The 27,068-nt window shown below is 32.2% G+C and overlaps 1 protein-coding gene across 1 annotated transcript in view; it reads right to left on the minus strand.

Moving 5' to 3' along the window:
* Positions 1-17,486: 17,486 nt before the first annotated feature.
* LOC118200424 (uncharacterized) overlaps positions 17,487-27,068 on the minus strand; it is a 154,476-nt gene continuing 144,894 nt past the window's right edge. The window contains exons 28-31 of the mRNA XM_085827375.1: positions 24,561-24,678; positions 24,361-24,473; positions 21,227-21,377; positions 17,487-17,629 (exon numbers count right to left, since the gene is read on the minus strand). Coding sequence (XP_085683501.1) covers positions 21,313-21,377; positions 24,361-24,473; positions 24,561-24,678 — 296 coding nt within the window. The 3' untranslated portion in view covers positions 17,487-17,629; positions 21,227-21,312. The remainder of the gene's footprint in view (positions 17,630-21,226; positions 21,378-24,360; positions 24,474-24,560; positions 24,679-27,068) is intronic.

Raw genomic sequence — 27,068 nt, forward strand, 5'->3', positions numbered from 1 at the left:
TCAAATCATATTTACTAAAGTCATGTAAAATATTTCAGCTGATTCCGAAATTTGTTGATGTTCTGTTGAAAATTTTAGCTTTTAAACCTGCCAAACCAAAAGATATTGAGACATAATAAGCTTGTCATCGTTGGAGTGCTGCCTTTTGAACAGCTATGCTCCTCCTGCATACAGTATATATTTTAATTATGTTTGCTAAAATGTTTCACGCTTTCTTGCTGTGATGTTAAAAAATTTAACAATATGAAGTTATCTGTTGATAATTTTAATCCTGAATATTCAACGAGTATCTATCGTTGCAATTTTGTATAAAGTGAAGCTGTGATATTTTGGCAAACTGAGAAGCCTTGTATTCTTTTCTTGTGCTAAATACCTTTTTCTTCATCAAGCATGAGATTTGTTTTAATGACAGATCATTTAACAGTCTTGAGAGAGAATTTAATGTCTTGAGATCCATAACTTTTAATTTTGGAAAAACATGTGATCATTACCTTCCGAAAACTTTCTTTCTGGCTTTAGATTCTAGATAATGACATTATCCTTTCGTAACTTTCATCCTTTCGTAATTTTTAGTGCTGCCATCTAGTGCATAAATAAGCTATTAAAATGTAAATCAATAATAAAAAAGTTAATCCAATGGATTGCGATAGGTAAACGATATCAATTATTTAAAAAAATTTTTTTGTTATTTGTTTTGCTTGGCAATTTTTAAAGTGAATGAATAATTTAGCTTCTATATACTTGAGTATTTCCATATATCAGCTTCATATAACGTCTATCACAAGTGAATTAATTTTGTTCTCTATTTTCGAAAGAATGAACAGGGTAAAAAAAAGAAAAGAAGAAGACAGACCACTGTTTTTATTTCATACTAATAAAGAGATGTCATTCTTCTTTCTAAGAAAAAAGTTTAGTCCTTTTTTATGCTAAAATTATCATTCATTTTATGTTGTTATTTATAATCTCTTGTTTCACATGTGTGTACCGTGCTTGTACGATACCTATAAGCCAGTTTACTTTGTTGTTTACTTAAATAAATAAGTTAAATTTATAAATTAGAATGATTAACTTGTACACCATTGTGTATTATGCATGTCTCAGTGATTTTATTTTGTACCAGATGAGAAAAGTGCTTGACGAGACATTATTTTTCAAGATTTTATGGGCTTATACGTGTTTTTAAATGAAGGGTGGTATGCATTTGTAAGATTTATTTATCTTTAAAATTATTTTCCAGAAAATTTTAGAATTTAGTGTCAGCAAAATGTCAAGGACTACTTTATTACCTTATAATACATAATATGAACAACAATCTCAAGTTAATACATAAGGTCTGTATCTATTCTATGTAAATTAGATTATAGATATAATCTATTTTGTGTAATATTCTGTGCAAATCAGATTATTAATGAAAGAATATTATGTAAATATATCAAATTTGTACCTATTCTGTGTAAATAAGAATATGTTGACAAAAATCTGTGTAAATTACACATAAACTTTCTTTATATTTGACTGTGCAATAATTAAAGATAAAAATTTTCGACGTACTTTCATCGTGAAAATTTTATTCTTGTTTCAGAAGTTGTTTTAACTTTGAGTAAACATTTGTCAAAGTTTGTGTCCGTTGTTATGTTTTATTAATATAGCTTATCACACATGACAGAAAAGTGAAAATGTTTTTGATTGAGGAACTCTGTACCAATATAGCTGTGTAAAGTATTCCAGAATCTGCTTAAGATATTAAGCAAGACATTCAGGAGTGAAGACATTCAGGAATGTACTCTAGTTAGATAGTATTAACATTTTTTCTGTTCTTGTCCTTTATGTCCTCGTGATTGCTTCACAAGAAGAGGCAGTAATGGTTTTAGACATTTGAATTCACTATTAAAACACGTTTTCTGCCAGTGTAATACTCTGTCAGTACTTTTTTCAGAGGAAATTCTTCGAATGTTAAAGAATTTGGAATGTTTTAGAACACATTTCAGGATGTGTTCCGTAGTGTGCAAAGAATGCATAAACAGGAACAGTAAGACATGAACAATGATATGGATTTTGCAAAATGAAATTTTTATGCCAATGTAAATAATGAACTTTAGGTACATAAATAAAAATTTTCGGTTTTGTAAAGAAAAGTATTTTATATGTAAGAATAAAATTTTGAGATTACATGAATGGGCATATATTCTGAAAGAATATGAAAAAAAATTATTCTTCTCTTTTCTGGAGGCATTAAAAGAAATTACTAAAATCGTCACATTACAACAGTAAAAATACTGTAGAAGCTTAACCTAATCTTCAAGGGCACAGGCTCCAATCCTAGAGGAGGCATGCATGTTCGAACCTCCTTTCGAGAATAGATGGTGTCGAAAAATCCCCCAAATGATTTATATATCGCCGTTAGAGGGCGCTTCGCTTCTGAAAAGGAATGTTAGTTTTATAGTTTGCGACGTAGTTAGTTAGCAGTGAACTTTCGATGCAATCCAAGTTGCTTTGTAAATAAAATGATTATTTTTGTAGATTGTTGAAGTATTTGACTTCATTTAGAATTAGATCAACCTTTCGCAATAGATGGTAAGGAAAGAGGGGCGGGAGACCCTCGGACCCGTCCCCACGGAAGAGCCATATTGTTGTCACCTATAAGATGTAAAGTCATATTGTTGTCACCTATAAGATGTAAAGTCATATTGTTGTCACCTATAAGATGTAAAATCATATTGTTGTCACCTATAAGATGTAAAGTCATATTGTTGTCACCTATAAGATGTAAAGTCATATTGTTGTCACCTATAAGATGTAAAATCATATTGTTGTCACCTATAAGATGTAAAGTCATATTGTTGTCACCTGTAAGATGTTCAAGGCTCTTGCCCAAGGATAGGCGCAATCTTGCACTCCTTACTACGATGAATTTCGTGGGCTTGTTCTGATTTTACTGTCAGATAAGTCAAAAACATCATAACAAGAATATTTTAGATAACAGAACAGGTATTTGTAAAGTTTTACTTTTTGTATCAGATTTTATTATTGCAAATACCATTTCATTATTAGCATTAATCAAAATGCAGTTTGCATTGAGTTAGATGCACCAAATAAGTATAAAAATCTTATAGGGAAATTATATTTCTTCCCAGCTATTCTTTTTCTGTTATACTCTTGTAACATATTATAGGGTTTATACCTTTACGTCTAATAATCGTTTAGGATAGGTCACTAAATGCATTGCGAAAAATTACCAGCTGATCATAAATAGAAAAATCTGATGTGTGCACCACATGACTTTCTTGTACGGAATATTAAATTATACGCATTTTTTCTTGCATTTCATTTAAATGTATTGGATTGAATTAAATCTACTTCGCCGACAGCGCATAAAACACAACAGAATAAATGTATTCTTTAAAATTCACTCTATTTGTTTACCATAGCGACACTCTGGTGCTAGGTTCACTTAACAGTATTATATTTCGTTCATATTATAACTCAGAATGCACAAAATTCATATCATTTAAAGAATTATCTAATCGTTGCCACATGTTCTATTCAAATACTATAATAAAGTTAAAATAATGTATAAAAGAAATTAAGCAAACAAAACGAAAAAGAAATTTTTCAAAGACGATTGAGTATTTCTCATGCAATTAATTCAGTTCGCACTTTGCGAGAAGGCAAAAATACATAAAAACTCAAAATATCTATATTAAAAATTACGAAGTAAATCTTAAATACTTATTTCCTCGAAAAAATTCCAAAAAGGATTAAGCATGATTTAATTGGCAATAATAAATGAAGGCGTTATCTTTGTTGTTGGGAAGCTAAGTTTCTCTACATTGGCAACAAATCCACTAGTCTGCTGTTTCAAATGTAAACAACAATCAAAGGCCGCAGTCGAAGAAAAAAAAAAAAAAAAAAAAAAAAAAAAGGGCTTAGCGGCACTTAAACAACTTTAAAATTGTTGATAATTCTAAAAATATTGCACACAGCTTTACTAAAGACATAAAAACCTTAACCGAAAGATAAAAACAACATAATTCAATCATTTTTAAAGCAAAAAATGTACAATTTACTAACATATAAGAGTAAAGAAACTGAGATCACTGAGCCGGGTAGCAGAGTGGATATATATATAAATATATTTATATACGTTTGGTGCGGCCGATTACAACCAAAATACGTGGTGCACATCTACACGTTATAGCAGTCCCTATATACAAAATTTCAACGTTCTGAGGCTACTCGTTTTTGAGTTATGCGAGATACGTACGTACGTACGTATATACGTTCGTACAGACGCCACGAAAAATTCTCTTCAGAACTCATTTTAAAGCAGTTTTATAATTTTTTGGAAGGAAAAGAGTATTTTATTCTATCCTTACGTACAGATATCACGGAAAACATCGTTAAATTGCATTCGATAGTGGTCAAAATGGATATTTTCGTTGAAATATGCTGCCTGAAACTTTTCATGATTACAATACTTCCTTTTTACTTCGTACAAGGAAGTAAAAATAGAGAACTACATATTTGTTACCTAGCTTGAAATGTCTTTTGAATATTATTTATATATTTACATATTTATATATCTTTAACAGTATTCATATATCTTTAACCACACTGTTTATTTATAAAAATATAAATATTTGCAAAAAATGAAAACATTGCTTTAATTAGACTTGTTAACTATGATGAATACAGACACCAATGCCCGTAAGGATACAGATGACAAATAGAAATTTTTAGTCATAATTATGGACTGAAGTTAGAATTGGATTAAGTAACTGATTTTGCGGTGGAAGATCAACCTTTGAAACCACCTGTTAAGAAATTTTTTTCTCAGTTGCGCACTGGGATTTTTCGCGGTTTTACTGTAGTAATATGCTTTTAATACACAAAAGTACCAACAGACGGCAGCACTAAACAGCACTTTTTCTCTGTATTTATTTAAACGTGGATGTACATCGAAAAAACGAAGATAAAAAATTTCAATTTTTCTCGTTAACTCCATAAAAGGTGCATCTAGTTACCCAGGTTTAACTTAATGAGCTTCTTATTTACATACACTTTTATTCGTAAAAACACTGATATCGAGAGAAATCAGTAATAAATTTTGCATTTTTAATTCCTTGTACGAAGTAAAAAGTAAGTATTATAATCGCGAAAATTTTGGGGTATCATATTTCAATGAAAATATCCATTTTGACGGCTATCGAATGCAGTTTAAAGGACAGAATAAAGGACTCTTTTCCTCCAAAAAAGTTATAAAACTAATTTAAAATGAATTCTGAAGAGAATTTTTATCGTACGTATCTCGCATAACTCAAAAATGAGTAGGCTCAGAACGTTCAGATTTTGTATATAGGATTGCTCTAGCATGTAGATGTGCACTTCGTATTTTGGTTGCAATCGGTCGCATGAAAAGTATGTAAATATATGTATATATATATCCACTCTGTTACTCGGCTCAGTGAGCTCACTTTCTTTTTTCTTATATGATTGTAAATTGTGCATTTTTTGCATTAGAAATGATTGAATTATGTTGTTCTAGTTAAGATTTGGATGCCTTTAGTTAACCTGCATGCAATAACTGTAGAATTATCAACAATAGGAAAGTTTTTTAAGTGCGGCTAAGCCTACTTTTTGATTACCATGGCGGCCATATTTGTTTGCATTTGAAACTTAAGCAGAATAGTGGATTTGTTGCCAGTCTAGAAAAACTAAGCTCCGCAACAACAAAGATAACGTCTTCATTTATTATTACGAATTAAATCGTGCTTAATGCATTCTGGAATATATCTCCAAGAAATAAGTGTTTAAAATTTACTTCGTAATTTTTGATATAGATATTTTGAGTTTTTATGTATTTTTGCCTTTCGCGAAGTAAGAACTCAATTAATTGAATAAGAAATACTGAATCGTCTGCGAAAAACGTTTTTTTTTGTTTTGTTTGTTTAATTTCTTATATATATCGTTTTAGATTTATTATATTATTTCAACAGAACATGTGACAACGATTAGATAATTCTTCAGATGATATAAATTTTGTGCATTCTGAGTTATAAAATGAATGAAATGTAACGTTGTTAAATGACCGTAGCGCCAGAGTGTCACTATGATAAACAAATATAGTGAATTTTAAAGAGTGCATTTATTTTATTGTGGTTTATGCGCTATCGACGAAGTAGATTTAATTCAATCCAATAAGTTTAAATGAAATGCAAGACAAAAATGCGTATAATTTAGTATTCCGTACGAGAAAGTCATGTGGTGTACACATCAGATATTTTTAATAATTCAACATGTGGTTTTCTACCGAAACCACCGCCCTTTTAGAGCTAAAACGTTCCTATGCGTTTTCTGATTGCTATGGTGTAATAAAATACTTCAGACGGTCAATCATAAGTCTTATTATAATTGCAAAAGAATGTGTCACTTCTTTTATCAAAGAAAGACCGTCTAGTAGTCCAACTGCAGGAAAAGGGGCAAAGCGCCCATATGCCTACAGATTTACGCATGGTAAAATTGCCTCACATACCAGTAAAGAGCATGTCACAGAGATGTGCTTTCTGCACCACAAGAGGGAAGCCACACAGAACAAAAATTGTATGCAGTATTTGTAAAGTACTGTTATGTAATTTTCAGGAAGACATGGCATGCTTTCAAAAGTTTTATAACTGGTAAAGCTGCTGTGAACATGTGAGTAATAACATGTATTTTAGATAATTTCTACATACTATTTTTGTTGAAAATACGAAGATGGAATGTTATAAAATTTACACTTATAGCAATTAGTTAGCATGTTTATACATTTAAAATAACATCGTATGAAACTTCCTACTGAAATAAGATCAGAATAAGTAGTATTATTTGTATTATGTTTTTCAATTATTATTTAATTTTCATAAATTATATTTTTATTACTATTTGACAATGAAACCCTATTTATTTATGTAGTTATATGTATTATTTTGCTGTAAAAATCAATGTCTAAAAATCTGCAGAATTCATGTTCTCTACAGGCAGTGGTTTCCCTCCTAAACCACCACCCACCTCTCTTCCATGTGTGCAACATTTTGTTTCGATATATTTCACATTTGTAACGCTCAAAGGTAATAGTTATCAATTAATTTCATTAAATGCTGAAAATATTTTAATGGGCCCTTCAAAGGGTTAATATGGAATTATATAAGCATGTATTTACTATATTAAATAAAGGAATTGAATCAAAGTCTGTAAACGTTTTAACCATCAAATTAACTGTCGATCTTTAAAATATTACAGTTATGGTTCATGGCTCTGTATATTTCGAGGTATGGCTGTTTCACTGATTTGTTAGAGATACAATGGTAATCATATTCATCGAAATCAATATGTGTAATATTAGCATTTTGAGAGATCGCAAGCAGGAAATTAATAGCTTAATATATAATTATACAGTTATTGAAAATAGAAAAGTAATGTTGTTGAATCCTTTAATTTAGATGTAAAATGAAGACATTCATTTCTCAAGCTAATAGACCAGACAAAGAGAAGATCAAATTTCCTTCGTGTTATAATATTTCTTATTGGAGAAGTATTAAATATTCTGAATTTAAATTTCAAATAAGTTTACTTTGGGATTTCAAATTAATTTATTTTATGAGGATTTTGGATGTGGTAGCAAATGTAATGAAGACTATGATTCGTAATATTCAGCAACTTCCACTTCCTTTTGCGGTGAAGTTTGGTTTTAAAATTGTTGATAATTCTAAAAATATTGCATACAGATTTACTAAAGGCATAAAAACCTTAACCGGAAGACAAAAACAACATAGTTCAATCATTTTTAAAGCAAAAAATGTACAATTTACAAACATTTAAAAGTAAAGAAACCGAGATCACTGTAACAGAGTGGATATATATATATAAATATATTTATATATGTTTGGTGCAGCCGATTGCAACCAAAGTACGAGGTGCACATCTACATGTTATAGCAGTCCTAAATACAAAATTTCAACGTTCTGAGGCTACTCGTTTTTGAGTTATGCGAGATACGCACGTACGTACATACGTTCGTACAGACGCCACGAACAATTCTCTTCAGAATTAATTTTAAAGCAGTTTTATAATTTTTTAGAGGAAACGAGTCTTTTATTCTGTCCTTACGTACAGATATCACGCAAAAACATCGTTAAATTGCATTCGAAAGCGGTCAAAGTGGATATTTTCGTTGAAATATGTTGCCTGAAACTTTTCGCGATACAATACTTCCATTTTACTTCGTACAAGGAAGTAAAAAAATCACAAGAAATATCTTTCTAAAACACTGCATACAAGAAATATCTTTGACGGAATTAAAAGTTCAGGAAAGATGAAGCAAAACTTTTCTTTTCCTGTAGCATATCATAAAACTGGAATTACTTGAATCATAAAGGAGGTTAATTTCGACTCTTTAAAATTTGCAGCATCTTTCGACTAATAAAGCGTATGGTAATTATAACGATTATGACCAGCCAATGCTGCTCAGCTATTAAATGAACATATTATTGTGGCTTTCGAATTACTCTTAAAACCTCCACGAATATGTTGAGACAATCAAAATAAAATGTAAAATGCCAGCAAAGCGGAACCCTGATATCTATAAGAAGCAAAGTGAAAAGTCTGTCTATCCATTTGTCCATTAGTCTATCCAATAGTCTGTCTATCCATAGTCCTGTCTATCCTTTGGATAGACAGGAAGAACCATAGCAACTATACTGACAAAGAGTGAGCCATACATGTGATTATTCCCATCGTAAAACTCAGCTATTGCAATGACTGAATTAGTTCAACGGAAAAAATAACTGGTAGCTTACGCTATTAGCACACAAAATGATGGAAACAACGCAAGATCTAGAGAATTTTAATAAAGATGATGATTTAAGTCCATAAAATATAGCGTATTAGAAAATTATTATACTCGGGAAAATATTAAATTGAAAATGTTTCGGGATTCAGGATGTCTGAATAATTGAGAAAACCCAACAATCTGATGGATGCCATACTTCAGCAAAAATTGATAGCACAGCAGTTACAGCTAGGTGTATAATATATACATATGTATAGCTGTAGCACAGTAGTTACAGCTAACCTGTTATAGCTCATTTAACAGCTAGACTCGGTCTTAAACATTATGTCCTCTAATACGCTTATTCGCCGTACTTACATTAAAATTATCAAAGCAGAAGAAATTAACGAAATTCATCTAAAATAATCATTCATGAATTTTAATAGTTACTATTTAATAATTATTAAAATTTGTCTAATTAAAGTGATCCTTTATGCTGCAGAAAGCAGTTTTGTTTATCCTGAATTAATGTTATTAATGATTAAGTGAGTTATTATGCCATATGTCTTAAACGTAATGTTTTTTTCGCTTGTCTTAAGTTATATTTACCCGTCTTCCAGATGGTTGAGAACTGTATCTAGCTGATTGATTAAAATCGTTGATCACTGGTCGTTTTCTAACTTGGAAATTTTTCAGATGTGTAATAACTCTTCAAGTAAATTCCTTTAATATATTACAAAAAAAAAAAAAAAAAAAAAAAAAAAAAAAAAAAAAAAAAAAAAACTTTTGTAGGAAAAATAATCTCTGAATTAATGCTGTAGACTCATTCAGATTTTTGTTGTAGGAGACTTGAAAAATGTACATTGTACTCTCCGGGACTCGAACCCTGGACCTCTCGGATACGTGCCGAATATGCTTATAATATCACCACGGAGGTATGCAAAAGGGAAGAAGAAAATACCTTATATACTCCTCCTTTTAAAGGCCGACTGGGGATTAGTGGACCTAGTCAACAAATTTTGGTGGTGACGAATTTTCGTCCACCACCTAGAGTCAGTGATGTTCTTAATATTGGAACGCGAAAAATATTTAGTATGCTCGCCGGAATTCTAACCCTGGACCTGTCAAGTGTGCTTCCAATTGCATCACGAAGGCATACGGAAAGGCTAGAGAAAATGTCTTATAATGCAATTGATTAAAGCGAAAAATAAGTGTTGTATACTGTACTTCCATTTCATTTACGTAAATAATAATTTCAGTCCTCCGTTTAAAATGAAGAATATACACGATGTTATCAGAACAAGTAATTCATAATGAGGGGATAATATACAGTTCATTGTTACAATGAATATTTGTTATCTAGTTTTTGCCCAAAATTGAAGCCGGAAAAGAAATTAAGGCAACCAAAGTAACAAGGAATATATCATGTGCAAAAGCCCCGAAAGACAGCTGAAGGTGTACAGTTATGAACAAACATGTCCTCCGCCGTTCCTGTAAAATCAACTCAGTCTGTTGTTATCCAAGTCTCTTTTGGCACCTGAGCATCCCATTATCAAAAAGCCAAGAACCAATAATAAAAATAAGAAAGAACCACCACACTTATACAGAAAAGAGAAATATTAGTGAAAAACAAAACAAAGTCACTCAAAACTAAAAGCAGAAATCTTAATAAACATTCATCAGAAGACATGATATCTGATTTTCTCGATTCAGATAATATGGATATTGAAGAAGGGTTACAAACAGATCCTTCCAAGAAAAACCAAAACAGAGAACCAGAAGAACAAACATCAAACATTATGACAGTCCTCATCGCATATTACTGTCACGGCTTCCACCAAAAGTTTGATAGTATTAAACATGTGATCTATGTTCATCATCCTGTGTGTTTGGCGGTACAAGAAACTGTGCTTAGACCGATAGAACAAGCTAAACTTCAGACGTGTTCTCTCACCAGAAGGGATAATACAAGCAAGTAAACATGCCAGTGGAGGTGCAGGTCTCATCGCCTCACTTGACTATCCATCAAATACTCTTCATTTTACAACATACCTCCATGCTGCCGTTATTCAAATTAAATTTCCTATTTTGGTTCCAGTCTGTTAAACCTACTTGCCTCCGAATGACCACATCGACCCACGAGATTTGGATGATCTCACAGAGCAGCTGTCTGAACCTTTTAGGAGATTTTAGTATTCACAGCCCTCTCTGGCAAAGTAAAGTTATAGTTCACGAGGCAGACAAATTGAAAAGTTAATTGAGGATGACACAATATGCTTGTTAAGTAATGGTCAACTTACTTACTTCCATCATTCCGCTACAACATTTCATGCCTTGGTCTTGTAAGTTATTCGTCTTTACTTTTGCATCTTTGTTCATTAATTGTTGGGAATGTTCCCTATGATAGTGAGCACTTTTCAATCTGCGTCTTATTTACAGGGATTGAAAGCTCATCCACTCGAAGACGTCTACGTTTCGTTTGAGATGGAGCAGACTGGGAATGTTTTTCATCACTTTCAGAGATCCGTAAGCTAATAATAAACAATGTGCCCATCAATGAAGCAGAGGAGAAAATCACCGAGGAAGCTACCAGCTCTATATCTCTCACATCAATAAATCTTCACAAATACTCAAATCTTTAATGGAACCATAATTGCCAGGAAACTCCAAGGCAGCAGAGAAAAACATGGGGAGTTTTTCGTACCTACCTCATTTTGTTACATTTTATTGCCTTCGAAAAGCCAAAGCAGACGCAAGACGAGTAACAGTCAGAGATTCCTGGATATCTTATGTGCAGTCAATAACATTTTATATGCCGAATAAATGAGTGTAGGAAAGAATGAGAAAATGATACGGAATGTGTAAAAATCACTCTTTCCTTTCTAGAAAAAGATGCCGAGTGATTAGCAACACGGATGTGATTACAAATACTATCGACGAGATCTTTGCTGCCGTTTTAAGCGGCAGCAACTAACCTCTAGTGATTCTTTCTTTCAAGCGTTACCTCGGAAAATTTGCCATTCCATTCAATTCTTCCAACTCGTAAACCTATAATGATGATTTCAGCATGCTTGAACTAAAAAGATCTTTGTCGCAAGCAACATAGACCTAGTCCGGGTCCAGATGTTATGAAATTTATAAAATTTTATATCTAGCGTCAGTTATGGGGGGGGAAATGCTGAAGCATCTTTCCTTTAAGTCACTGGCTGCCTTTATTGCTCTCTAGAATCGAGTAATGAAGAAGCACACTTTTTCCAAGTGCTTGGAAACAAAGCTGTAGTCATTCCCATCGTAAGCAAGGAAAAGACCAGAAAGAGACCTATCCAAAACATTAGCATTATTTTTTTGATGGGATTAAGAAATTTCTAGATTAGCTGTTCTATTGTGTATTAATACTGGTAAGTCAGAATAGTCACTAACCTAATGAAACCTAACTTATCAAAAATTTTCATTTACATTGCTATTCAAAAATGTCACCACCAAATGAATCGAATATGCTTCAAACCGAAAAGTATGGCTAACATGTGCTTTTATTTATGAATTGTGTAAAACAATTAAACAAGACGCTGTTTGCTGAGAGTTGACGCATACTTCTATTTATTAATAGGATTCCAGCTCCCCATCCTCATACTGAATTGCTTTAAAATGTAAAGATTTTCCCCCTCTCTTGTTCTTCACAAAAATATTTGCAGAGGTGTGGTTTAAGCATCCTCATGAATATAAAGTAACGATACAGAAAATTCTTAGCGAAGTTACATGTTTGATTATGCAGTTCAGGTTAACTGGAAATAATGAACGTGAACATTTTACAAGCTTAGAGTTTCTCAGTTAAAAGTATACGAAATATCGCTGAAGCTATCACACACAGCTTCGCACAAGAAAAATTTCTCTTTAATAATTACTGGTATTACTTCCATTGCTATCTTGTTGATTTCGATTCTGTAGGTGTTAACTACTGAATAAATTTGTGTATAGTTCGACCGCCTCATCCGCGACCATGAGCGCAAATACGCCAGCGCCATTCGGACCGAATCATTCTCAAAATAGGGTGGAAGGATGGGGACTTTCTTTCCCTCCAGCATAGCTCTTTCCGGAGAAGAGAAGACCTTTCAAACGTCGCAGCAAGTAATACCGTCCCTTTTGGACGAGTCTATGTGTTTTGGCAGAATGCCAACCAGGGTTGCGCTTGAGACGGTTGAACTATAACGATTTTGTTACATCTGAGGAGTATGTGCTTCGAATGGCAGAAACGTTTTCAGATTTAGCAGTTAAAGCGATTCATAAAATTAGATATCATAACATAAAGTAAAAACGAATTGATAGAAGTAAAAAATAAAAAGAGTCAAGCTGCAATAGAGGAGATAGCATTTTGACAGCTATGTGGTCCAGCTTTCAAGGTGGTTTTTTGATCTAAAACAGGGATGTCAAACTCATAGGTACACTTGGGCCAAACAAACAAGGTTTAACTTTAGGCGGGCCGCAAAAAAAAAAAAAAAAAAAAAAAAAAAATCGATATTCATAGAAACGTAGATTTATTTTGAATAATACAATAATAAACATATATATATATTTATATAGAAAAGAACAAGAAAAATTTAATGTTTACGTCCTGATACTTGACATCTCTTCTCTGCTATTATCTTTCCTATTTCGGGAGAAATTTTGTTTGCAGTGATAACTTTCAACGCTGACCCAAGGTGAGCATCATTAATACTGTTTCTAATAGGAGACTTATTACCTTTCATGATTGAAAATAACTGCTCGCACCGATAAGTGCTACCAAACATGGAAATAATTTCATATGCGAATTTTCGAGTATTTTCAAACCTGGCTGGTAAATATTTGTAAAATTCAGGCACGCCCACTTCAATGAATTTTGCTTCCAAATTTGAGTTGCATTGAATCTCGATCACCTCCATTTGCATATGGCTGGGTACTGAGTCAATACTTATTGAGAAAATCGAAGAAAACAAAAAATATTTGTCTTCGAGGGAACTAAAATCATTAAACCTCGTTTCAAATTCAGTTGTTAAATTTGCAATTTTTTCTGCGTATTTTTGATACGAACAAGTATCATCTAAACTTGATTTGTTCATGCTGCACGTCGGGAAGTGCGTCAAATCTTCATTTTTAAGTTGTTTTTCCCAAAGAACAAGTTAACATTTGAATGCTTTAATTATGTCAAACATGTTCGTAATAATATGGTCTTTTCCTTGTAACGATAAATTTAAATCGGTTAAGTGTTTGGTTATATCAACCAAGAAAGATAATTCTTGTATCCATATTGGATCGTAAAACAAACTTACGTCTTGATTTTTCGTTTTTAAAAACTGACATATTTCTTCCTTCAAATCCCAGAATTGTTTGAGAATCTTGGAGCAAGATAACCAACGTACCTCGGTATAGTAGGACAAACCCGAATATTCACTACCTAACTCATTTAAGAAAGCAGTGAATTGACGCTGATTTAAACCTCGAGATCTTATAAAATATATAACTTTTTTTATATATGACAAAACATTCTCCATATTTATTACTTTCGTGCATAGAACTTCTTGATGTATAATACAATGCATACGATGAATGTTTGAACCGTGAATTTCACTAAGTTTTTTCTTAGTAATGCTACGAAGCCCTTGTTTTTCCCAGTCATTGATGGAGCGCCATCTGTAGCTACAGAATTTAATTTTGCCAAAGGTAGATTGTATTTCTGCAGAAGTCCAAAAACACAAGTAAACATATCTTCTCCTGTGGTAGTACCGGGCATCGGTATTAGTTCCAGTAATTCCTCAAAAATGTTAAAATTCTTGTCACAAGAACGAAGAAACACTGCTAATTGAGCTTTGCCACTAATGTCCGTGCTCTCGTCACAGGCAATGGAGAAACTTTCGAAACTAGATGATTTTGCTTTGATCTGATCACTTAAATTCGCGGCTAAATCAGTAACTCTTTCCGCAACTGTATTTCGAGACAATGAAATTGATTGAAAAGCCTTCACATTTCCAGGACAAACAATTTCTCCAGCTTTCATTAGGCATTCCTTGATGAAATCACCGTCAGTAAAAGGCTTCGAATGTTTAGCTATCAACTCGGACAAGACGTAGCTTGCATGTACCGCAGCTTCACTTTCTTGCAATACTTTACTAAACATGGACTGTTGCTTTTTCACTCCTAACTTGAGCTCTTTCAACTTTTCTTCTCTCATTTAATCCTTCGTAATTGTTATATTTCGATTTGTGTTTAACATTATATAACTTTGGTACATTAATAGTATTATTACATATCATGCAGATTATTTTATCTTTTATTTCACAGCAAAAATATTCTAATTTCCATTTTACTTGGAATATTCTGTGTTCGTCAGCGATTTTTCGTTTAATTTTACTACCACTTGGTTTTGATATAGACATACTGAATACTAAGGGCTGGAATAGACACGGTTAAACAAAAAACAAAAAGTTAACAAAAATTTATTCTTTCCACAAGAGATAAATCAAAATGCTGAAATATTTCTTCAAAAATATTCTAACAATATCACAAAATGTCAAACGTTTAGCAAAAATCAATTCAAAACAGAGAAACTAATTCTATCTCACAGCGAAATCGCTACAAATCAATCACAGAATTAAGTAAACAAACAGTTCGCTAGAACTACAGCTACTACTGAGATGAGTTGTTTGTTCTCGGCTTTTATAAGCTTTATAATTAATTTCTCGAATATACTGGAAACATCTATAAATATCTGGATTTTTGTGGATGGCAACAGCAATTACGAGATATTTATTTATTAGGTAGTAAATGCACGCGCTGTTCTGTTTTTAACCTTCCAACGCAGCTGTCTTTTCAAAAATCGTCTGCTTTGCTAAGGCGACATGAAGCAAATCTAATTACAATTCTAAATAAAAAAACTAACTAAATAAATAACTATGAAATCCGTAACAATATGAATTAAGTAATAATTAATAATAAAGCAAAGTGCATGCACATGCATTCACCAATATATCGTACAAAACTATGATTGGAAAACTGAGACCATGAGTTCGGCCACATTCGGCTATCGGGGGAGGTGTACAAGTTCTGAGTGCACGTGTCCCCCAAAAGCCGAAGGTAGCTGAACGCAAGCTACTCACACGCATTTGTAATTTAAGTAGTGTGTGTGTCAGCTCGCTGTGACTAATCTAACAACACTGAATAAATTATCGTTAATTACGTAGCAGTAAACATTTCATTTTTTTCTTCGTCGATATGTTATTTTATGTTATTATTTGCCGATATGTTGGCCGGGCCGCAAAAAATATTTGTTGTGGGCCGCATGCGGCCCGCGGGCCGCGAGTTTGACATCCTTGATATAAAAGTTGTAAAATCTCGTCTGTCTTTGCTTAAGTAGGGATTTTTGATTAAGAATGCAAAAATAATAGCAATAACAGAGAGCAATGAAATTTTTATAACGCATGCCAAAAAATTGCAGCAAGCCAAAGTAATATTTAGTGCAAGAGTTAAAATACAGAACAGTTTCAAATTTTAAAGATTTTTAGTTAAGATTTTTTGTACACTTAATGTATATTTAAATAAAGATTATAGAATTTTCAATATTATTTTGAATGAAAAGTTAAGTAAATTAATTTGTGAATAAAATTAATTTTTAATTACACTTTTTAATAATAAACAAAACCAAATTTTTAATAAAATTAATTTTTATTATTTACGTTCAGAAATTCACGGGAAGAATATTTATAAATTTTGACAAATAACAGAAAAAACTGAAATTGTTATTCATTTCATTACACTTTTATGCAGAATTATCATTTAATGTAATTTACATTAGTTCAATTTAAATTTATTTCTATGTTATGTTTTTCTAATGTCAATAACATTTTACTACATATGCGATGATATTAATTTGTTGTCGATGTTTTTTCATTTGTTGACATAGTTTCTCTTGCTTTTTTGCTTATACATTTTGCTTATCTGCTGTCTCTAATTGAATGTAAAAGTTAATTAATAAACTAAAGTTGAAAAAATTAAATTTGGTTAACTTAAAAAATTTCATAAATTTGGATAATGCAGCTTTATGTGCATTGATTGATTCCAAAATTGATGCGGAATTTATTAGTAGTTATTTTAAAAATTTAGGTTAACTTTCAATTTAAGACACAGTATTGTCTTTTAATTCTTTCGCATCGAGAGACGACCAAATCTGTTTTCAACAAACATCGAAAACGCCCGTGTTTACGAATTTGTCTTGGAATAGTTTTGCTTTCCCCCTTGCTGCTCTTGGAGGTTTTTCTGCGGTTTCTTCCATTGTGTACAGTTTCACCTATGGCCGGATTGCACCTGCGAACGTCAATAGCTTTCCGTATTTCTCCTTTATTTGCTTCAAAAGAATGATTGACATGTCTTTTAACAACTCGCGAAACCAATGAGCCATACAGTAACGTGAAGAGGAAAGAACTAGGTTGAAAATAAACGAGGCGTTGGGGCGGTTTGCAGTTGCCTGAATGAACGGGCGTTACGGCCGACTTCGATGCGAAAGAGTTAAAACACCCGTACAAAAATATTCAGTTTAATAAAATTAAACGAATGTGGAACATTTGAATAACGTTTTCATAAGGTATATGAACATATTCAAGTATTAAAATTCGTACTAATCAAGAAATGAACATTTCATTGCTAATAAGAAGCTAGTTTATTTGCATCAGAATTTATATTTAATTACATTGTTGTTATATTTAATATAATGTATGGAAAAAAGTCCAGCATTTAATCTTCAATTAACAGACAAACTGTTTCTCGTTCAATCAGTCATTCATCACAGAGCCAACCCTGAAATATAAAAGAAATACATATGTATATGTACCTGTATAATTATATTACTTATAACAAAGCTACACCGTGTAAGAAAGAGAACAAATAAAATAAAATAAATTAAATAAACAGGATGACAAATAAATAAAGAATTTAATACAAATCCCTTTTTTATTGATCACATATAAATATAGGGGCAATATTTTAAAAATTAGACAAAAAAGTGACCTCTGTTTAGCATGCAGTTTGAAAACTTAGATTATTTTCAGTGAGAATTTATTGCCTTTTAAAAAGATCTTCATTGTTGCCCTATTAAAAATAATTTCAGTTACTATTGAGCAGATCAATGAACGAATGCAGATCAATGGAATGTAACTCAGTAAAATGTCTACGCACGTACAACGGTAAGCAGAATATTCATGTGTAAATATGTGTACGTAACATTACATACAAAACTATACAGCACGCTCACAAAAATACTCACGCGGCCTTAAATTTTGCAATTGCTGGACGTAGAATTATACTTGCAATGCATAAAAGTTTTACATAAGGCATTCATGTTTTGGCATTTTAAAATTAAAACAATTAACTTTATGAGAATAACGAAAACCTTTTTATGTACTCCTCGTTTTAGGAAAAAAAAAAAAAAAAAAAAAAAAAAAAAGCACCAAAATTTTGATTACCCAGTTTTGGCTAAGTCAAAATGAATCGTGATATGACATACGACTATATCAATTAGTTTAACTGAGATATATCTGTGATATAACAAAACAAAATTTGATTATCCAAATTATGTATTAAATTATGTATTACGCATTATAAAAGTTCCGCGTGAGATACATTTGTCTCATGACAGACATCCAGTCTGTCACATCATAGTCTATATATGTTGAATAATATCGGATGCGATTAGCGAGAAGACATCGATAATACAGATTTGAATTCATCATAATCAGAAAAAACAAACATTATGTATTTAATATAACATCCTCCCTCCCCCAAAAAAAGATACAAAAATAGATGCCTAGAAAATACAATGGTGAAGTTTTGAACGTAATTTGGCGTTTTAATCACGCATGGTCTGTATGTGTGTCTGTCTATAAAAAGAAAATATAGATACATAGCATCTATAATATGTGGTAATAAGATACTCACATGAAGCATCTATAACATGTGGCAAGGAACTTGTACAGTCAAAGTTTAAATTGTTTATCACAGGTAAATACGTGCCGATTATATTATTTACTATAATGATTTGTGATAGGACCATTATTTTCGATTTACTCTGTACATTATTTATCACAGGTAAATATGTGCCGATTATATTATTTACTATAATGATTTGTGATAGGACCATTATTTTTGATTTACTCTGTACATTGTTTATCACAGACAAATATGTGCTGATTATATTATTTACTATAATGATTTGTGAAAGGACCATTATTTTCGATTTACTCTGTACATTGTTTATCACAGGCAAATATGTGCTGATTATATTATTTACTATAATGATTTGTGAAAGGACCATTATTTTCGATTTACTCTGTACATTTTTTATCACAGACAAATATGTGCTGATTATATTATTTACTATAATGATTTGTGAAAGGACCATTATTTTCGATTTACTCTGTACATCTGCAGGGTTTTCCTGTATCTGGTAAGAGCTACACAGTCCGAAACCCTCAGAGGCGTAGCTAGAGTTTCCAGCACCCGGGGACAACTGAAGAAATTGCGCCCCTTTCTGTGTGCCAAGAATGGAAAACATTTCATTAAAAAATTTCGTAGCATCAATTTGGTGCCCCTTGGATGCTGCGCCCGGGGACAGATGTCCCCCTCTTGCCCCACCCTAGCTACGCCACTGGAAACCCTAATAGACGGAAAGCGAATTATCGCTATAAGTCATTGCAGGTTACAGGTGCGGTTTAAAGAATTTTTTTTATTAAAAAAAACTTTGAACATAAACACTACACAATTAAATTTAAATGCAACCTGTCTCAGAGCTTTGACCGGCGTATCGAATTTAAATCTCGGCAGCAGTAAATGCAAATCCAAATAGATACAAACTTATCAGAACTGGCAGAAACAATGTGTTAAGTTTACGTTTATGTAGCCTTAGATTGCCAATAGATGGCGGTAGTGTTTGTAAAAAGAAACTGTGATGTCATAATTATGTATATGTATCAGTTTGTTTTTGGTGTTCGTCTATAAACGTTGTGTCGAATAACGCTCCTCTGTTTATTACTTTACATTCGATCCGATCTGATTATTAGAGACTTACACATATTTTGTTTACGATGTAAGTGCCCGCAAGAAGAAGAAACACGCTCTTTTATAGAATCCAAAAGCCGCAGCTTAAATACGCTCTAAGACATTTACATTCTGGTGAGGAAACGGAAAGGAGAAGTTATAGTATATGTTGAAATTGTAAATAATTGTTTAATTGAAATAATAAGGCTTACACAGTAATACATTTTTTATTCCTGCTCAAGTTGTTTGTTACGATCAACGAAGGCTGGTTAATTAAGAAGCAACTGTTAGAATGACAAATTTATTACATATTGGACAACGGCATTTTTTTATTAATCGATTATTGTTCGCCGCTCACTCTTATAACTAATTGTATTCTTGTGAATTGGAAGGTAATAACGATTTCTCGCCGAAAAACTGTATTAGATTTTGGAGAGCACCAATTTCTGAGTCGTTGCTTGTTCAGCGTGAGTTCGAAGTATTGAGATACCTACGCGTGAGCTTCGCTCTTCAGATACACTTTGCATTGCATTGTGTTTAGCATTCTTATTAGTTTGAATTGTCACTACTGATTGTACTCTGTGACACTTTGAAGACCTAACAGTATTTTGTGGAAAGTTCCAGAATTGTGACGTGTTTCCTTTTGTAAAATAAATTTTATCAAGCTATCATCTGTTCAGTGTGCATTCAATCTAATATTACGAGCCGGTTTTACACGCAACAATATTATGAAACTATTGTTCATAAACTTTGCGTTCTAAGGATCAATTGAAAAATGTAATAAAAAAGTCACAAATTTTTGAACAACAGTTTACATCAATAATACTAATCCATACCAATACATAAGAAGTAACGTCGAAATGCAATTTCTATTTCATTCATTTAAACTCCTTGAAAACTAACTATAATACGTTTTTATGACATTATCGGAATGCCTACTTTATTCGATTCTTTTGTTAAGGTATCACAGTAGTTTACAACCAGTTGTTCAAAAGTTATTTAAGGTATTTAGTTGTATAATATTTTGCATTTTGTGTACATTATGCTACCCTGAATGTGTTGGATATGATGATAATAGGATATAATTTTTCTTCTGATTTTCTGACAATTCAAATTTTCATTTTTCAAATATTTTTCTAACTTCGAATAAATTTTGAAGCATCGAACCTTTAATGCTAGTAAATATAACACTTCAGATGATGAGAATGTACTTGTAAAAATTTTGGTCCTTTAATGAATAGAAAAAAGAAAATCATTAATAGTTTTACACTGAATCTGTTACTTGCTGTTAGTTATATTAAATAATTTTAACCTTTTAGTTATTTATCACAAAAAAGTTGCATAACACACAATTAATCTTACCTCTCAAATATACAGTTTTCTAGAAGAAGCCTAAAAGATATTGAGTTTTATTTAACTCAAATAAAATGAAGGAAAAATAAGACACCCTATTTTAGAGATAATTGTTCTTTGTTTTGCCAATATAGATCGAGATCACCAAAGACCGAGGAACCTAAAATGAAAACAAACATTGGGTTAAAACATAGATTTTATAGGTATCATTTTTATACATACTAAAGGTAGCTTTAACTTCGAAAGCGGAAAAGCAATTCTTTAATTTCATTTTTATGGAACTAATGAACTACGTTTTATTTTTAGTTAAAATTTTAAAAGCAATTAATAGTTTAAAAACTTCTTTTAGTTTCATTCTCATGAAACTTAAAACCATTTTCTTAGCTTTGTTAGAGAGGGCCTTAAAAGCAGTAAACGAGAAAAATGACAAGATTCACAAAAGGAAAAAAAATACGTCTTATACACTGGCAAATACGGTAATTTAAAATGTCATGATCAATCTCCACACTTATATTCGCAACAATGCCTCCTTTTTGAAGTCGTTATTTGATTAGAAAAAAAGATATTTCTTTTCCTTTATTATCTAATTAGATTTGGTTCAGCTCCAAAATGTCTTATCATGGGAATACAACTAATTCTGGCAACAAATGGTTTTTATTTTATCACTTGCTATTCAAATTTTGCAATATAACAACGATACCCTCATCCGCTGTAGCCGAGGAAAAGTTAGAAAATACACTAACTCACTTGAAGTGACATTTACATAAAAATTATGGTGTCCGCCGATAACATCGCGGCAAAAACAATGCGGACGAAAACGTCGCGGAGAAAACAACGCAAGCGAAAACGTCGTGCTACAAAACATCATGGGAGAAAACATCGCAAAGAGAAAACATCGCAGTTCTAAAACATCGTGATACAAAACATTGAAGTCGAAAATAAATCGGTTCAAAAACTTCGCAGTTTAAAAACATCGTCGTCGAAAATATCGTGGTAAAAAATAAAGTATCTACAAATCATCGCATGACAATAACATCGCAGACATGCTTTTTTTCAGGTTTTAATAATTGTAAATGGATATTGCCATAATGATTTGTGAGCGCAAGATGTAAAGAAGGATAATTTTTACTTTCACATTTTTTTATTAACTAATAAATTTTTTCTGAAAAAGTAAGAAGGAAACTTAAGCATAGAAAATTAAATGCAACTCATAGATTATACTTTTCGTGAAAAATTACCAGTAAAAACTTTATAAAATATGATTTATTAATGACCTTTGTTAATTAACTACGTCGGTTTAAAATTCTATTAAGTACTATTAGTTGCATTAATTTTCTATGCTTAAATCTCCTTCTTATTTTCTCAGCAAAAATTTATTAGTTAATAAAAAATATGAAAGTAAAAGTTTTCCTTTTTTCCAATTTGCGCTCACAAATCATTGTGGGATTTGTGATTTATCCATTTACAGTTATTAAAGCCTGAAAAAAGCATGTCTACGATGTTATCGTCATGCGATGATTTGTAGATACTTTATTTTTTACCACGATATTTTCGACGATGATGTTTTTAAACTGCGAAGTTTTTGAACCGCTTTATTTTCGACGACGATGTTTTGTATCACGATGTTTTAGAACTGCGATGTTATCTCTTTGCGATGTTTTCTCCCACGATGTTTTGTAGCACGACGTTTTCGCCTTGCGTTGTTTTCTCCGCGACGTTTTCATCCGCGATGTTTTTGCTGCGATGTTTTCCGCTGTAACCAAATATTATATTGGGAAACTTGAACGCCTCGCTTCAGAACCGCCCGAAGTCTCCGATCATAAATACGAGATTTAGATATAGAGATAGCCGTAACGTTTATCATCATGTTCGTAGCATTTTGCTGTAACTAATGTCAGGCGTTCGATGGCTGGAATGAAGATAATAAAATAACATTCAACTCTTTTTGTAAAGAAAGAGTAGATATCCACTCCCATGGATATTTAAGACCTCTTATATTTCTGACAACATGAACCCATCGAACCATCCTTGAATCTGTAGAGGGTGCTGCCATTCTGTTCCGTATTTTCATTTCCACCTAAAGAGATTATTATTCTTACTGTTTTACGAAATGTCTTCTGTTGCTAGTCGTTTATCATCTACTGCATTAGACTGGAAAAGAATTACTTTTTACCCCAGATGCCTAATTCGTCATATGTTTAGTTTTGTTTAGCTACTTAGCTCTATGGAAAAAAGATAATGGTCTTGCTTACAACTATAAGATTTCAACAAATGGCCCTGACATGGATGTGCAAAAAACACAAATTTGAGAAGTTCCACAAAATGGTCATTCGATAGCACAAATACATCAAAAGCTTTTAAATCATGTGCTAAAAAAATTAAAGAAGCGAAAATACAGACACGATACATATGTTACCGTGAAAGACCGAAATTGGAGAATGTCAACATTCACCAAATACGTCGGTGAAAGATCGAATATTTCTTTACATTCTTGTACATTCGGACCCTCACCGGTGTATGTCGACAGTCACAGATATGCTCTGGTGTAGGTCGAAAAGAGAGGAGTATATGTACACGCTGCCATTCCAAAAGGAAGTGTTCCACAAATAAATGCAGTTGTAAAAGCAAGGGCCTCTTGTGCAATTCAAAGTGTCATAATAGTTTAAGTTGTTGCAATAAATAAGATTTGAATCACATAATTTGGTAAGTTTATAACTTCTATTAGTTTCCTTTCTCATTTTGAATGTACTGTGTGTTTTAAGTTCTTATGTTCTTAAGTTCTTATTCTGAGTCTCAAGTGCGTTTTTTCGCGAATGAATTACGGAGAAGGAAATATAATATTCTTATATGTTCAACATTCACCATTAGTACATGGTGAATGTCGAAATTCACCGGTGTAAGTCAGAAATAAGAGTATTTGGAAAATATTTCGGACATACACCAAGCGACTATGTGAATGTTGACATTCACCGGTGAAAGTCGACATTCTCCAGATTTCGGTCTTTCACCGTAAAACATATATATTAAAAACTGCAGATCTCAATATTAAGCTACTTAAAAAAACCAATAAATTTAGTACTGAGTAACAAAGTTTACAACTAATAACAAATTTCAAGAACTTTTGGTGGATTATTGACTTTTACTTATCACGGAGAATTGTTCCTGTCCTAGAATTCTTCGATAAATGTTGGATATCATTTCAGATGTATTGTTTGGACACCACTGGACTGACCTTTGGACACACTCGTCAAAAGCTCTGAGGGAAAAAAATAATAATAAACAAAAATATGGTAATTATTCAATAATACAGTATGCAAATTTTTTTACAGAATGAATATATTACTTTGATACTTCAGCTGCTCTCATGAGTGAACCAATCTTTATGAAATGGGTAAAAGTGTGTAGGTTCTCGATACACTTGTTCTTGACTTTATCAATGATATCCACTATACATCCTTCTTCTGAAATGAGATTAGTTGCATATAACATATTACAGTTAGAAAAACACTGCTTTTGATATATATGTCCACTAAAAAATAAATCAACAGCAAAATAATTATAGAGGGGTTTATTTTATTTTGTTAATAGTTATTTTTAATTTCAAACAACTGTTTCTTTTACCTTCTTAATTTCTCACCAACGTCTTCCTTCCAGACTAAGTTTTCAGTATAGCGCGTTTTGCAAATAAGGTAGCAACTAGTATTTAAGCTGAAGTCTGAGTTACTTCAGTAGGACAGCGTGTTCTGCCTTTCGACTACGTTGTTGCTATTAGTTAAAGCTTCCTATTCTAGGCCTTAATACGTAACTGCTAGCAACATTAAAGCTAGCACCTTAAAGCAACAATAAATATTATTGATAACTTATAAGTATTGGATAAAATTACTTTTCAAATGATTCAGTTCGTTACATTAATGAACACAGAGACTGTTCGCACATTCTTAAACGATTTTGGTAAGCGGTAATAAAAAATCGTTTGCTGCAAAAGAAGTAATTGCAATTGTACTATGTTTTTAAAAGTCAAAATTATTGTCTGTGGCTTGAAAGTTTTGTTTTTATTTAAAATGGCGAATTTAACAAAGCAGTGGTTCGAAGGCTACATTTACGCTTTTTCCGAAGAGAAATATGCATACTCCGTTATCCAAAAACGATGTGAGAGTCATGGTTTTGTGATATCTAAAGCGTCGATAGGTAATATCATCAACAAGAAAGGAAAGAAACGTCAAATTGGAGCCTCCATCGAGAAAAAAATTCCAAACAAATACCCAAGGTAAAAACGGACATCTTCGACTATTGCAAAGGTACGTTGTTTTATGTTGAAAGAAAAAATCCCTAGTCAAAGGACAGTTGCAAAATCATTAAAATGTTCGGTGTCCACTGTAAACAAAATGATAAACGTTGATTTAAATCTTAAGAAAGCGAAAAAACGCAATGTGCATCGTCTTCTTCCAAAGCATATCGCTCAACGCAGGACACGCTGCTGAATTCTATATGAGAAACACTTATCCAAAGAAAAATGGAAAACAATTGTCACAATAGATGAAGCATGGGTGTATTTAAATGATTGTAACAAAAAACGAGCCATTTATAAAAGGGGAGAAAAAATTTAAGTACATGGTTCAAAGAATCGAAAGAAAGTTTTTCTAAGAGATTCATGATCGTTGCTGGCTTTTCTTATAATAGCAAGTTAAAAATAAAGAGAGTGCAAAAAAATTTCAAGATTAACTCCAAATACTATCAGGAACATATTTTATCGCCAATTTTTCTGAATGAAATATCATCGCTTTACCCACAGTGCCATCCATCTGTGAGACTCCATCAGGACAAAGCTAGCAGTCACACATCAAAATCCACTGTAAATTTCCTAAAAGAAATGGAACAAAAAACTGGTATCAAGGCCATATACTTCAATGATATCCCTACTAAATCTCTCGATGTGTCACCTATGGATTTTTGTGCTTTCGGACTTTTAAAAACTGCATTATCCTAACGTTGTCCCAAAACCCTAACAGGACTCTGGAAAGCTGTTCGGGAGGAATGGGATAGAATATCTCTTCTGCCACTTCAAAAGGCATTATTATCCTGGAAATTGCGGTGTCCAAAGATAATTGAGAACAAGGAATGTCAAACAGAACATTTAAAACACAAGAATTTTATGTAATTTAGTTTCGTGAATACAATATACATCGTCTAAAAAATGTGTGAACAGCCTCTGTAATGCAATTCAATAATACCGAAGTTAGATGAAAGATCTTAGAAACTACTGAATGGCAGAAACTTAAGATCTTTATTTTTAACGGCTAAAAGCTGCTGAGTGCAAACTCTTTTGAGTTGTTCGAAAAGGCTCCAAGATTAGAATTATTTGAAATTTCTTTTTTACTCGGTATCAAAATTTAAGTTAAAATTAATTTAAGTTACGCTTGATTATTGTAAACAATTTTTATTGAGTGATGTATTGTAATACAGTATGGCACAGGTACAAACAACGCACTATTTTGCAACATAATTGTTCAATTTGTAAATTCTTGCTTGCACATTAAGCTAAATGTTCAACTTCGATGACAGAAATCTGCTGTATGGTCATGGGGACATCTAGAATTCCGGTTTCAATCTGTTTATTGTTGACAAATCCTTAACCTCTTATCTTCAGATTCCGAACACCCGAAAACCGGAAGATGAAAGACGTGCTGTACCGTGGCCTTCGAGATAACATGGCCTGGTTAGCTACTAGTGACGTCACGAAAGGCGTCCGATTCTTCCGTGACTTTCTTTGCTTCAGATTTGAATGCGAGCGTTTCGTTCGATGTTTAGAGTGTTTTGTTTTTAATAATGCATAATAATTAAATTTCCAGAG

This window comes from Stegodyphus dumicola, chromosome 12 (genome assembly GCF_044657685.1).
Source record: "Stegodyphus dumicola isolate Sdum_Otavi_A_Nest chromosome 12, ASM4465768v1".
Lineage (NCBI taxonomy): Eukaryota > Metazoa > Arthropoda > Arachnida > Araneae > Eresidae > Stegodyphus > Stegodyphus dumicola.